Consider the following 14,172-nt stretch of genomic DNA (forward strand, 5'->3'; position numbering starts at 1 on the left):
GAACTCTGGGAAGCAAAGTACCCTGGAAAGCTCATATGGCAGATCCAAATGCACCATTCAGGTGGTGACCTCAGAATCCCCACAGTAGAGCATGTGACACGTGGCAAGACTGAGAGAAGCTCAGATAAGTTATTATGTGTCTCTCTCCACCAGAAGCCCAGGATGCCACTGCATGTACCAGACACTCATTTCACTGCCTGTTAGTTTTGAACACCATAAAATTCACCCTTGTAAGAGAGCAGGCACTGCGGATGCTGGAGGCAGGGGCTACAGTAGGCTGGTGGGGGGAGAAGTAGAGGAATGGAGTCTTTGTGCTTGTCAGAGAGGCTGTCAAAATGGAAAACGCACGTGAGTGGGGAAGACAAGGTTGGCTGTGTAAGCCAGCAGACACAAACGCCGGGAGGATGAGGGCAGGCGCCAACAGAGAACCGGGACCTGATCCCGGGCCAGTGCCAGCCTACAGGGGCCCTATAGACACAAACTTCAAATTAGCACATTTGTTCTCCAAGAGATGACCAGAGCCAACAGGCCAGGCTTTGTAACTGCACCCAGACAGACAGCTGTCTGTATGGCCATCAGGAGGGCCTGTTTTACTTAAGCACAATACCTCTAATATCCACTGTCTTTCTAGTATGAGGTAAGGCAGAAGCTTGACAGACAAGTTCATCAGTGAGCCACTAATATCAGTGCTTTTGTGCACCTATTGAGGAGTTTATCAAGGAATAGTTGACAAATAAAATTGCATACATTTAAGGTACGAGACTGAATGCTTTGACACATAGTGAAATGATCACCACAATCAAGTGAATTAACATTCCCATCACTTCATGTGGTTGCCATTTTCTTTTTTCTTGCTTTTCTTTCACATGTGGGGAGAACACTTAAGATCTACCCTCTTGGCACATTTCAAGTGCACAAGAACATTGTCAGCTGCTTTCCCACTGCAGTGCATGAGGTCTCCAGAACCTATTCATCCTGAATAACTAAACAGTGTGCCCTTTGGCCCTCACTCCTCCCTGCCCCTCCCCCAGCTTCTGGCAACACCATTCTCCTCTCTGCCTGTGTGAGTCTGGCTATTTTAGATTCCTAGCATAAGTGAGGGCATGCAGCATTTGTCTGTCTGTGTCTGCCTTATTTCACTCAGCATAATGTCCTCCAGGTTTGGGAGGGACAGTCTCTTCAGTGGTATTGGAAAAACTGGGCATCCACATGCAGGCAAATGAAACTAAACCCTTGTCTCACTCCATATACAGAAATCAAGTCACAGTGGACTAATGGCTTAATCTTGTTGAGGGTTTATTGCACTGTAAACTCTCTGTGACATAACTGAGTGATCAACATAAATCAGTGATCTTTTAAAAAAATCTCAGTAATTATTTTACAATTGGATCAAATTGCTATTTAGACTGACCAATCCAGGCATAAAATGGTTAAACAGGTGGTATTGTTGAACAATTCTGATCAACCATGTGCTGGTCTGATCCATTTCTTTTTACTTCAACTTCAAATAAATTATTTTGATGAGTATCAAAATAATTGATCTTTGGTGAACAGAAAGAAGTTTCCAGAAAAATATATGTTTGTATATTTGATTGTCCTTGATAGAGTGTAGTTGATATAAATTGAACTGTGATCTTATTGAATTGGAAGACCTTGCTTTTCTGGAGTGCCCATACATTTGAAGTTGATTGTTTTTAGGGCTGCAAAACCATATAGTAGTTTCTAGAAGAGTGGTATTCCTTTAGTTCTAGGAAGAAGAACATATGAAAGATTGGTTGCCTGACTGGATAGGAAATTCAGATAATTCTACCCTCCAGAGATTTTTGTTTTATTTGAGTCCTACTCCAAAATGTGAATCCTGGAGATTTTTCATAGACATGGGAGGAGATGATCATCTGAGATTCAAAGAAGAAATTTAAACTTTCTCTAAATTTGAAAACATACCCACAGGTGTTATTATTTACACATGCAGAACAAATTCTAGCATTTACCTACCATATCATGGGTGCTACTGATTAATGATTCTCAACTGGCAGGCCCCAGCCTGGTGGTTCATATCAGGTTCTTCTCTGTTGACCACCAAGCTATGATCAGTACTTTCCAACTGAGGTATACACCATCAAGGTGGTATCTATGCATGGTATTGAGATTCTGTGCTACCAGTTTTGAAACCTTAACTTCGACCTCCTCAAACCCAGTGGTCTCCCGGCTCAGGCCCACTTAGTGCTATAAATCCCACCCTCAGGAGCTGTACTCTGTACCACCACACTCATTCTTGCTCATTGCCTCCCCCACAGCTTGGGAATATAATGTTTACTTTTCCCTTTTTACTAGTGAGCTCTCTCTTATCCCCCAAGGCTCAGAGCTTCTGTCCCTGATAAGGAAGTAACAGTTGCAGGTTCATATCCCCAAGAAAATATATTATAAAATTACGTTAACATATTATGTCATCTTTTCTAGGCCACAGGATCTTGAACAAGGAACTCTGTTGTAATCTTTTTAGAAAGCACCAACATCTATCTCAGAATCTGGCCCAGATATTAAATCAATATTTATTTAAAGGGTACATGAATGAATGAACAAACCAATTAAAAAACTTTAATAATTACATACATGTGTGTATAAATAATTAACATATATCTAGATTAGATAAAAATGGAGTTACTTAGAAAACATCCACAATTGATCACAGGCCATTCTTTCCTGTGTTCTCAGACTGGTAAGCACTGACACCAGCAAACTTGCCTGCAAGGATATGTCTTCCTCAGTTTCCCCATCTTATTACTAGTGGGGTCCCCCTGCCTCCTTAGTACCAAAAACTCCATGTGGCTCATATCATTCTCTTAACAACAGAATTCACAACAAATGTCTCTTTGGGATGACATCCACAATCCAGGAGCAATCTCCTCTTCTTCAGGCTAATTCCCTTTTGGAAACTGTTGAAGTGACTTTCTTCCTAAACGTAGCCTGCTGTTGACGCATCCTGCTCAGAGACCCAGCTCCAGAGCACTAACCACTTACAAATTGTTTACACTTTCTTGTCCCTGGAACTTGCTGTTCATATTCAAGGAGAAACCACTGCCTTGAACCATCCTTAAAGCCCCCAAAATTGTCAGAAAATAGCCCAGTAAAGTCACTCTTGAGGCTGGGACACTGATTCCTTAAATGAGAAATAGTAACTGCTCTCCATTGGCTGACCTCTGACTCATCCCAGGAAGAAGGTTGATGAAATAAATTATGGGTCTTTTATGAAATTCCAGTTATTAAAAATGTTTTGTCCAAGTCAGGCACAGTGGTAGACAACTGTAATCCCAGAGACTTAGGAGGCTGAGACGGAAAGATCACAAGTTCAAAGCCAGCCTCAGCAAATAAGTGAGGCCCTAACCAAATCAGCAAGACTGTCTCAAAATAAAAAATAAAAAGGGCTGGGGACATGGCTCAGTGGTTAAGCAACCTTGGAGTCAATCACTGGTACCAAAAATAAATAAATAAATATTTTGCCCATTCATAAAGGGACTAAAGAAAATTAGATTTTGAACACTGCCCTGAGGCTGCAGGGAAACCAGAATAATATTGTACTTATGTATATACACATCCTCCCAGAGTCTTCTCTTGCTTGGTGAGAAGGCAGCTGGCTCTTTGAGCACCTCAGGACAGCCACAGTTTTTAGAAAAGAAGCAGCCTTGCAGGAAGAAGTATAGCTATGGTTTTAACAAAGATGGCAGCCATGTGGCAGGAAGTGGTCTCGCGTTGAACCTTGGTTGCCCATGCTCTTGCTCTGGTTATTGAATCAATTTCAGACATGGCAAACACATCAGCTGATAGGAGCATCTGTGAATGAGTCTCCCCGTCAGGGAAATGTATTTTCTCTCCGTTCTCAACTATTGAAGCCATTCATCACAGCACTGCCACCTCTCCCCAGTGTCACTGCCTAACAAGACACACCTGCAGAGCAGCCTCCTCTGAGTCCTCCAGCAGAGGCCCAAAAACCGGTAGAAACCAGAACACCACGAACATTCATCCACAATTTATGACTGACTGTCAAGATAAGCTCGTTTGACAGACGCCAAATTTGCTTTTAAAATAATATGATGCTTTTTATGAGGTGTTTTGTTTTGTTTTGATTTGTTTTGGGGGGTATTTTATGTCAGCTTTGTTTAAATGTTAAACTCTGAATGATGTCCATCTGTATCTTTTTCAGGAAAATGAAAATTCATGGTCAATACTAAATTTGCGTGTTTCTACTGTTCACATTTTAGAGGGTTTTGATAGGGTGGAGAGTAGTTTTATTGAAGAGAAGAAACTTTTTCTATTTTTCTGTCCTTGATTTAACACAGACTGCCTTCTTTGGCATCACCATCAACTGCAATCAAGAGACTGGCGTTACAGCTCAGCACTTGTTTAGATAACACTGGGGACAGAGCTCAGGATTTACTTTCCACACCAAGGACGCTTCTGTTCGTGTGGTCACAGCACTGATAGTCACTTGAGTTTTGGCAACCATGTGTCCCTGATTTTTCTCAGGCCTGAAAAATTGTCCAAGACAATGGTCTTTCTTAGGATTTATAATTTATTGTCTTCAAAAAGAAATTCTGACATGTCTATAATGCAGATGAATCTAGAGGACATTATACTGAGTGAAATAAGCCAGTCATCAAAGAACAAATACAGTCTGAGTCCACTTTGTTGAGGTCCCTCAGGTGGTCAAATTCACAGAGACAGGAAGTAAAATGGTGGCTGCCAGGGCTGGGTGGGATAGGAAGAAATGGGGAGTTGGTGTCTAATGGGTACAGAGTTTCAGTTCTACAAGACAAGACATTCTGGAGTTGGTGGTGGTCTACAACACACAATTTCACAACAGTGAATACACTGAACACCCCCAAACTACACACTGAAAGGGTTAAGGTGGCAAATTCTGTTATGTGTATTTTACTACTGTTTTAACATTTTAAGTGAAAAAGAAAGCTAACTTTGGAAGCAGAAAAGCATTCACAAGATCCCATGGACATTCTACCTGGCAGAAGCTTGAGGATTGGACCTGATAAATTTATTTCTTTCCTTGATGTTTATCTATCCTTGCAAGGAAGGGTTGTGGAGGACCCAGGGTGGAGGAGAGTGTATGGATCTAATAATATTCTGAGGAAAAATTTAGTACCCACACAACTTTCGTTTCCTTGTTTTTCACAAGACTATGTGCTTTTCTGTCATGGTGTACAGAACAAGGTCTGATACGTTTTCTACAAAGAACCATTGATGGCGTGTCTGTGTGAATTGCCCTAGCATTGGTCACAGCCAACTTCTGTGGGACCCACTGCCCCTGTCCGACAATACACTCCAGTGTGTTTAGCCATTTACAAAAGGTCAGAAATGAACTGAGAAATGGGCTGGAGTCAAAAACATGTGGCCCTATAAATATCAGAGACAGACGCTTTACTCCATTTTTCCCAGTCTTGTTCTCCCCCATCGAACGGTCTTCTCAGTCACTCTGTCAGGGTTCCCTGTATTTGGCCAGCACCTCAGACTGGGGACTAGCACAGAAAAGGCAGCAGCTAGCTTGTTCACCTGCTGACCTCACTTTGTGCCTAGTCTGGTCCTGCAGGACCATTAATAGAGGCTTGTTTTGTTTTGTTCTTTATCCTTTGTAACTTCTGGCTAGGAAGCCCTGGCGGTCCAGTCTGCGATGCTCTGTTTTGCTTTGAGCGATTCCACTTCCCATTAGCGGCAAGACTGCCTTGTGGCTGAATTTGTTCCTGACAGTGTTTTGTGAGCTGAAGAGTTTGCAGATTTGAGCTCAAGGGGGCCTGCGAGCAAATTGGGACGTTCATCATGACTTTAGCTGCCAGACTGGATGACTTTGAGGTGACGCTGGAACACCTGCTCATGGACGTGTTTGTAAGTAAAGGTTTTTCATATTCCATGTGCAAGGATCCTCCCCTGTCCCTCTGAAAGTCCTCGGGACTCTGTCCCCATTACTGAACCTTCTAATTGTCCAGTTTCTACAGTGTCATTGTTTCTTATTCATATAACGTGAAGGCAAGGCGGGAAAGAGAACCAGCACATTCCTAAATGTCTGAGTGGCGCAGAACAGTCCATACAGATTAAACTGCAGAAGTGCTGCTTTGTAAATCAAGTAACTTGCAGAAGTCTGAATGAATGGGGTGAAGAAATGCACGAGGCTTGCCAGAAGAGATCAAAGCAGCATCAATGGGCATTCCCTGGAAGAACCGGGTGTGTTTGTGAAGGGATAGGGAAGAGAACACCATGCGGGATAGGGTGACAAGCGTCGCTGTGGTCAGAAACCCACTTCCAGATTCTTACCACTTTCATAGGTATTCAGCTACTAAGAGCCTCTCAAGAATTGATTTGCCATGATGAGGTTGTTGAGTGACTCACCTCCAAAGGAAAGAGCGGACAGGGACACATCTACTCCGGTGATGCTTTTAGCATCAGGCTCCCTGGCACTCGTAACCCAGACATCATTTCTAGCCCAGGCCAACCGCAACAGCTCTTGCCCTTTGCTCAGGATTTTCTGTTGGTGATGGGTCTGTTCGTTCTGAGTTATTGGCAAGGGCTGAGAGGACCCAGACTGTGAGCCACGCAGGTGGTGAGGCAGCCGGGAGGTGTCCCCTTCCAAGAACAACACTGGCACTGCCCACGGGAAGGCGGCTGTGTTACATGCCGAGGACAAACCAGTCTGCATCTTGAATCTAGAAAGGCCCTGGAGGGCGACTGCTTTCATTGCCATACATCACCCGGTCCCTTGCAGGAACCTTTCAGAGAATGGTATGTTTTGGCAGAAGTGAAAGTCTGGGGCTTCTCCCCCCCTTCCTTTCTTTATTAATTTATAATTTGTCTTCAAATCGAAGCAACATTGTGCTGGCAGGATTCCCAGAGGGACTCGCCTTTTCCAGGGCTGGGTGCGGGAGCTGAGTGACTCATGTTCATTCCCAGCGTGTAGATTTAGGCCTAAAGGAGGAGCGGGTGGAGGATGGAGAGGGTCCCTCTGGGTTGCCAGACTGGGGGATTCATGGCCAGGGCCATCACTCGATCAGAAGCATGAATAGAAAGTGGACAGCAGGACAGGGAACATTGGCTGATATCCTGGGGGGTGTCAGCTGGTGGTCATAGGATTGAGTTTTGGGGGTAGTCTGTGCATGCCAAAGGCTAAGTATGTCTTTGGTTGTCTCAGAGGATAATTTTTAATCAGGTAATTGTCCTGCTGAAATCCCCCACAGTCAGTCATGTACACCTCTTCCTCCTTAACCACCGCTACCTCCTTGCTCTTTCCCCCCAACCTCCACTGCCTCTGCCTTGTTTTTAAGCCACAGTCCCAGCTAGGTCTTTTCACCTCTCACCTGAACTAACCTTCTAATTATTCTCCTGCCCCCAGAATTTCTGCTCCAGTTCACCCACCCATCATCATCTCTCCCCACCATCTATTTTTTAAATCCTTAATTCCAGAGTATTTACCACCCTCCGTAGCAAGGTTTTGTGTCCACACTTCCCCACTGAGAAACGTCTTAAATCCCCTTCAGCATGACCCGAACAGTCCAAGCAGACAGACAAGACTGGGGTGAGGTCACACATGGCTTCAAGGCCAACTTCTCTCTCAAGCCTTATCTCCTGCCATTTCCCACTGCGAACTCCCCAGTCAAGCCGGACTGGCCACCAACAGTCTCTACCCTAGACAAGGTGCACTGTCTCATTAATGTGGCTGGTGTCTGTGATTCTGCTTCCTCTGGACCTGCTCAAAGTCTGCACATCCTTCAAGTTTCTGTGAAATTCCCCCTCCTCCGTGGAGCTGCTACTGACAGCTCACAGTAATTCCTTAGGCCCGTGGATTCCTGCAGCACTTCTTCTCTGTACATTATTCATTGACCTGAATTAGTAAAGGTCAAAGAAGCCTTGATAGCCTCTCTAGCACCTAGAATATTGTGTGAATTGACCCCAACTGATACATATCAATCACTGAATTTTTATTAATATTATTTATTTTCATTGAAATTTTCAACTTTTGGCAGGGGCACTAAGGTACAACACAAAGAAATTTCATGTTTCCACGTGTTCCTCAACAGGTTATAATCTGGTCTCTGACACAGTCATGACAAAAGCCACTATGGCGACAAATACTGAAGAAATTATTGTCTGCAATGCAATTTGTTGCAGTCATTTCAATTTGTTGTCGTAAGATATTTGTGAGATGCAGAAGTCACAAGACACGTACGAACAGCTTAAAGAAATATTTACAAAACACACACCCTGTGTAACCACCATCCAGACTAAAAAAAGAGAGAATATATTAGTCCACTGGAAGAGTCGTGTGTCTCTTCCAGATTAAAATCCTCTCCATACCTGAGAGGAACTCCCCTGAATTTTAATTTTGTGTTAACATTTTCTTGGTGTTTTTTGGTGTAGTTTTTTTTTTTTTTTTTTTTTTTTTTTTTTTTTTTTTTTTTTTTTTTTAACCTATGCACACGTTACTAAAGAAAATGGAGAGCAACCCTCAATCCCAACTTGGTACCATATCCTAGTCAAGAGACCATCAGCAAAAGTTTCACCTTCCTGAGCTCCCATTTCCTAATTCCCCATCACTAAAGTTAGTCGATAGGGTTGCGGTGAAGACTTAAAGAAGGTGACCTAGAGTCAGTGTCCATGGTTGGACTGATACAGAAAAAAGCACAGGTGAACTAGTTCTCTTTCCCCTTGCTTTTCCCCCGGAAAGGGCATCTGTTAGGGATCTTATTACACAAATTTAGTTCTCTTTCCTCTGCCTCAAAACTCTCTCCCACTATTACCACCTAACCCACCCACTTCAATTATTGGGAATTTTGATTCCTTCCAAGCACAGACTCCCTCCCTGCCTGAGCTACATTAATCTGTGACTGTTCTGTCTGCCACCAAAATGGCAGAAGTCATCCGCTCCTGAGCTCTGATGGTGAGAAGAACCCCTGGGATTCTAGCTGACTTTGCAAGTGGGGTCTCTGAGCCAGGTGATGACTTTTGACTGTACTTCCAGATACATCTGCCTTAAAGGTCAAGGGAGAGTGATATTCTACAGAACTCAGGAGGATAAAAACTCTCAATAAGAAGGAAAGGGAACATGAAATCCGTGGCCAGTGTCTTCGTTCAGACTACACACAGGCTTCCTCGCATGCATGAATCTAATTGTCTAGAAAGAATATTTGCATCAGAGTCCCATTAGTGTTGGCTTTCCTCTATAGCATTCTTATTAGGATGTCATCCCCTATCTCAAGAACAGCTGTTTCCATATTGACACTTCCTTCCCAGGATTACAAAGGGCCACTGGGGGGCTTTGTGGGAATGTGAGACTTCTGCAAGATGAGATAAAAGGGACAGATCAGACCTGGTGTTTCGTAATTACTTGTCGTCACCCTGGGCTCCTCTAGCTGTGGCTGCACTCTGTGCTCATGAGAGGAGGTAACACACATGTCAGGTGCACAGGCACACACGCAAGTACACCCCAAGTCAGGAGCTCAAAGGGGGAGATCAACTGAAGTACACGGGGGTTCTTTATAAATCATTGCCAGAATTGGCGGTGTTGCCCTTGTTGATGGGTTTGTCCTACTTCCTTTTTCCTGTCCGTCCTCATATTGTTTCAGAAAGTTTAAGGCACTCTCTCCAAGCCCAGAAGCTTAGCATTCCGCACAGTTCCAAGAGCAGATCCGCAACTAAGGGGCATGCGACAAACGTCAAAGAAAAAGGAAATGGGAAATCAAGCAGGCTTCTTAAAACAGTCCTTGTTGAATCAAATAACCTGATATTTAGACTCAAATGTGTCCTTAGAAAGGGGTGGGTGGCTGCAGCTTTCCCCTCTTCGGTCTCCCTTCTACCGTCAGCCTTCCAGGCACATTCTCCAGGCCATGGGGTATCTTCTAATTGTCACCCAACTGCTTTCCATTCTTATCTGGCTCAAAATGCCTATCACATTGCTTCTTCTGTTTACAACTTAGATTTTATTTTTATCAAAATAGTATGTGCATAACCATGTTCATAACAAATGAAAGTTCAAGATTACTCAAGGCTGACAAAGAAATCTCCCAGCTCCAGTCCTTTCCTGGCAATTTCTGAATCCTTCTCCCTAGGACCTCTTCTGACTTTTGCATCTGGTGATTAACTCCAGGTTGCTCAATAATGTTTATCTTGTGACTTCTTAATTATTCAATTTTGTCATTTTATGCTGCCACCCTGAAAGATGAGACTTTAACTCTTACTACACACACACACACACACACACTCCTCTCTTCCCATCTATCATCTTGATATATTGATATTATAGTTTATTATAGTTTAAATAGTATATATTGATATTATAGTTTATTGTGGCTACCAAAATGTTGTTTACAGCAGAGAAATATTGCATATTATGATTTTATATCCTGGATTTTACAACTTCATGTTTTTCCTGGTGTTGATAATTGCCTCGGGTCAGTCTTTGCTTTATGTTCCATGTATTCATCAGTGATTTTCCTCTAAGGTCTTCAATAGAGTTAAATAACTCCTCTTGGTTTGATAAGTTCAACATGCCTTTGGGAGCACTCCACCTGCCTTTGTCAGTTAGATCGGCTCCTTTCTTGGTCTCTTGCTTGACTATCTTGTAGGGGCTCCTCTTTTCCACTATTCCACAAACTCCCTTTGCATCTCTTCTATAATTGGTTCTCCTTTTTTTTTTTTTTTTGCTTACCCAACTTCACACCTTGTATTCATTTGAGTAAATAAGTTTACCTTTTTCACAAAGGCAAAATAATAATAATAATAATAATAAAACCAAGAACAACAACAGGAAACTTTGTGGACTATGATACAATAATCCCAGAAGCTATAGTTCACTAGACAAGAACATATTCAGGAAACTGGACTTCAGTAACAAATAGGTCCTCCTTTTCTTGGAACTCAAGCTCCCTCTTTCTAGGTTTAACATTCTCTTGTTAAGAGTATATTCTAATCAATTCCTTAGAAAAGATGTGATAGAAGTAAATTGTGTGATATTTCATGTCCATCCTCACGGTTAACCAGTGCCTTGTCTAGTGGTTGCTTATGTGCCGTTGAAATCAGAGCTACATTTTCAGGATCAAGGTCCTCTTAAGTTACAGGTCAAAATATCCAGGCAACAAAAGCTCAGTATGGTCAGAACTACTCATTTTCATCTCCCCAAATTTGCCCTTCCTCCTGTACCCTTATCTTGATTAATAGGATCATTCTCTCTGGTCTCTCAGAATATAAATTAGGGAGGACCAATGTCCTAATTCTGGACTTAATCATTTCTCACTTGGACAACTACAATAACCTTATAAATTCTCTCCTGGCTGCTAATCCTTTGACTCTCCATTCTGCCATTAATCCTTTATCAAACAACTCCTCAGAACTCAAGTTAGAGGGTATCACTTTCTTCCTAAAAGTAACTTTTAATGGCTTCCCTCTGCTCACAGAATGCAATCTAAAAGGTATTATTTCCTAGGATGCAAGTCAGAGTCTAATATCAAGGTCATTTCTTACTACCCTTGTTCTCACACATGTGACTCCAGTATCTCATGTAATTTCCACAACAGTATTAACTTCCTTATGCTCTAGATGTTTAAAATTTAAATAGAGGGAGTACCTGAATCAGGCAATATTAGAATCCCCTACCCATCCTCACCTACTTCTTCAGAGTTGGCCCTCTGAAGATCTTCTACCCATTCCAGCCATGAACTTGTACTGGAGAAACCCTTTGGCATTTGGATTTGCAGAACTGAGGGTGACCTCCAGGGCACACTTGAGATAAACCATCCTTCCACAGTATGAGGCTTTGAGGCACCAGCCTAATAGATTCAAGATGCTTTTGTTCCTTCTTGGGAACTTACAGACCCTGTGGCTTATCCCAGAGGCCCCTAGAAAATGGGCACTTGGAAGTGACACGTTCCTGGGCACAGGAGAGAAAGCAATCTGGTTGCCCAAAAGAGTCCCCTGGAGGGTTTGTGAAAGCCACCATGGACTGTTCTCCCATGGAAGAAAATTCCATGCGCAAGTTCTCCTCCAGTGGAAGGAAGCACAGAAATTCAAAACAGATTTTAAAATTGATCATTCATCACCCTGTGCTTATCTAAGACACCTGGAATTTGAGAGCTAAGCCAGTGAAAATAAAAAAATAATAAAAAAAAATCAGCCTGCCCTGGCTTTGCTTGGAAGTATATACTATATATATTCAGCTAATTCTGGGTAGTCAATACCATAGATAAGGACATTATTTATTTTGCCATTCCAGGTGCAATTACACAGTTTACCCTGTGCAAAGTGCACTTCATAAACATGGCAAATCAATGCTAGTTATCAAAATCCATCTTCAACAGACAGCACGTGAAAAAGGGCTTTGCAAAATGATCTCGAAAGTCGGTCTACACAGCCAGCCCCACAGAGGTCAGCTTATTACTTGCTTAATCACACAGGCATCCTGGCAATCTTATTGATTCCTCACACCCTGGACATGACATCACTCCTAATAGCACAAGCGATAAGCCATTACCACCATGCAGAACGGCCATTAGCCTAGGCTGCAGCCATTGATTGTCTGAGTTGGCCTCACGTAGGAAGGGCAAGTGGAGCTCTGACAGGCGCACATCGTATTCAAGGCCAGACATGAAGGATATTCAAGGGAAGGAAAATAAGTCCGCCTGCGGCTTGCCGGCGAGAACTCTCTGCCTGTTCCCTTTCTGTGGGTGAAGAGTGGAACAATCTTGCCAGCTTGCAGGTGAGCCTTGTGTTTGAACTCCCCATGAAGCGAGGCGTGCTGAAATGGAATATTGACTACTCCTCCACACGTGTCATTAGTATTTCCCACTTGACTTTCTCTGTGGCTTGACCACTGCCAGAAAGATAGAAGGAGACAACAGGAGAACTGATCAGCATGTGTGGTTTCCATGCAGCACATGCTGCTGTGTCTCTTCCCTGCCCTGGAAGCGTGTGAGGTCTGCTTTCATTTGTGATGGGATGTTTGTTTTTGAGTTGATGAGGACAAGGGGTCTTTTCCTGGGTGAATTCATTCTCTATCCGCTACCTCTCAAATGAAACCTACAAACAAGGAGTCCCGGAAGAGGTCTCTTTACCATCCAAGTATGTGGCTAAGCCAGATGGCCCTTGAGGACTCCAGATGGATGAAACATGGCGCTTAGCACGGAACATACCTGGAGAGACAAAGAGCTGAATATGGGGCCAGGAAGGCTGTTGTGGTAACTGAGGCAACAGGAGAGCAGCGTTCAGAATTGAGAGTGGAAGTAAATGATGTGTGCGTATGTGCACGGGTGCGTACCCATCACAAATAACTTTCACAAACAGTCATTCCTTTCTTCTTGTTGGCCAGGGTTTCTATACCTCTCCAAATGTAGACTTGGGTCAGAGGCCAGTGGTTTTCCATGTCACCTTGTACCTCATCATGAAGAGGAGCTGAGTTGGAGGAACTGGGTGGGGTGGCACACACCTGTAGTCCCTGCTACTTGGGAGGCTGAGGCAGGAGGATCACATGAGTCCAGGAGTTGGAGGCCTGGGGGACAATGAGACCCTCTCTGAAAAAAGGAAAGGAAGGAAGGTGGGAAGGCAAGAGAAGGGAAGGGAAATGAAGGGAAGCTTTATCTGCCCACCCAGGTTAGCTACATCATCTTCCCAAAGTCTGTCCAAAGACTGTAAATAGCACACTAAAACCAAGAAAAAACCAAAACAACTCCACACCGACACCCTGGAGACCAGCTCTTGGGACCTGGGTATGCAGGTCTAGTGATCGGAGTGTGGCTTCGTATCTTTGGGTTCCATGTTTGACCTAAATTCTGGCCACTTTTCAAACAGAAAATTGTGGTTGTGGGTGGTGTTTCTGCTGGTACAACTCCAGTCACGGCGTCCATTAACGAGATGTGACAGGAACTGCCCGGGTTGGCTGAGTTAGGAGCAAACGGATGGCGCTGGAATGTTGAAGAAGTACAGGACCTCCTCCAGACTCCCCTTCAACTCTACAGTTTCCAGATTTATTAAGAATACGTTTTCCTCGTGCATGTCTGGCTTGGTTACACCCTACCTTTATCCTCTTCCTTGTTTGCCTCGACAATACTTAACACCCAAACTTCATTCAGCACTCCAGCATCCCCAGCCTAGGGGGGCCTTGGCTGGGGTGGGGAAGGAGGGTGTTTG

The 14,172-nt window shown here is 43.5% G+C and overlaps 1 protein-coding gene across 4 annotated transcripts in view; it reads left to right on the plus strand.

The window, feature by feature from the left end:
* Positions 1–14,172, plus strand: part of FRMD4A (FERM domain containing 4A) — a 574,854-nt gene that overhangs the window by 253,865 nt on the left and 306,817 nt on the right. Inside the window, exon 1 of one of the 4 annotated variants that reach the window (XM_079106534.1) lies at positions 5,487–5,892. The exons of the other annotated variants lie outside the window; for them this stretch is intronic. Coding sequence (XP_078962660.1) covers positions 5,827–5,892 — 66 coding nt within the window. The 5' untranslated portion in view covers positions 5,487–5,826. Of the gene's footprint in view, positions 1–5,486; positions 5,893–14,172 lie in introns of those variants that run through there. 4 annotated transcript variants of the gene reach the window in all.

The sequence above is a fragment of the Sciurus vulgaris genome (assembly GCF_902686455.1).
Source record: "Sciurus vulgaris genome assembly, chromosome: 12".
NCBI classification, from domain to species: Eukaryota; Metazoa; Chordata; class Mammalia; order Rodentia; family Sciuridae; genus Sciurus; species Sciurus vulgaris.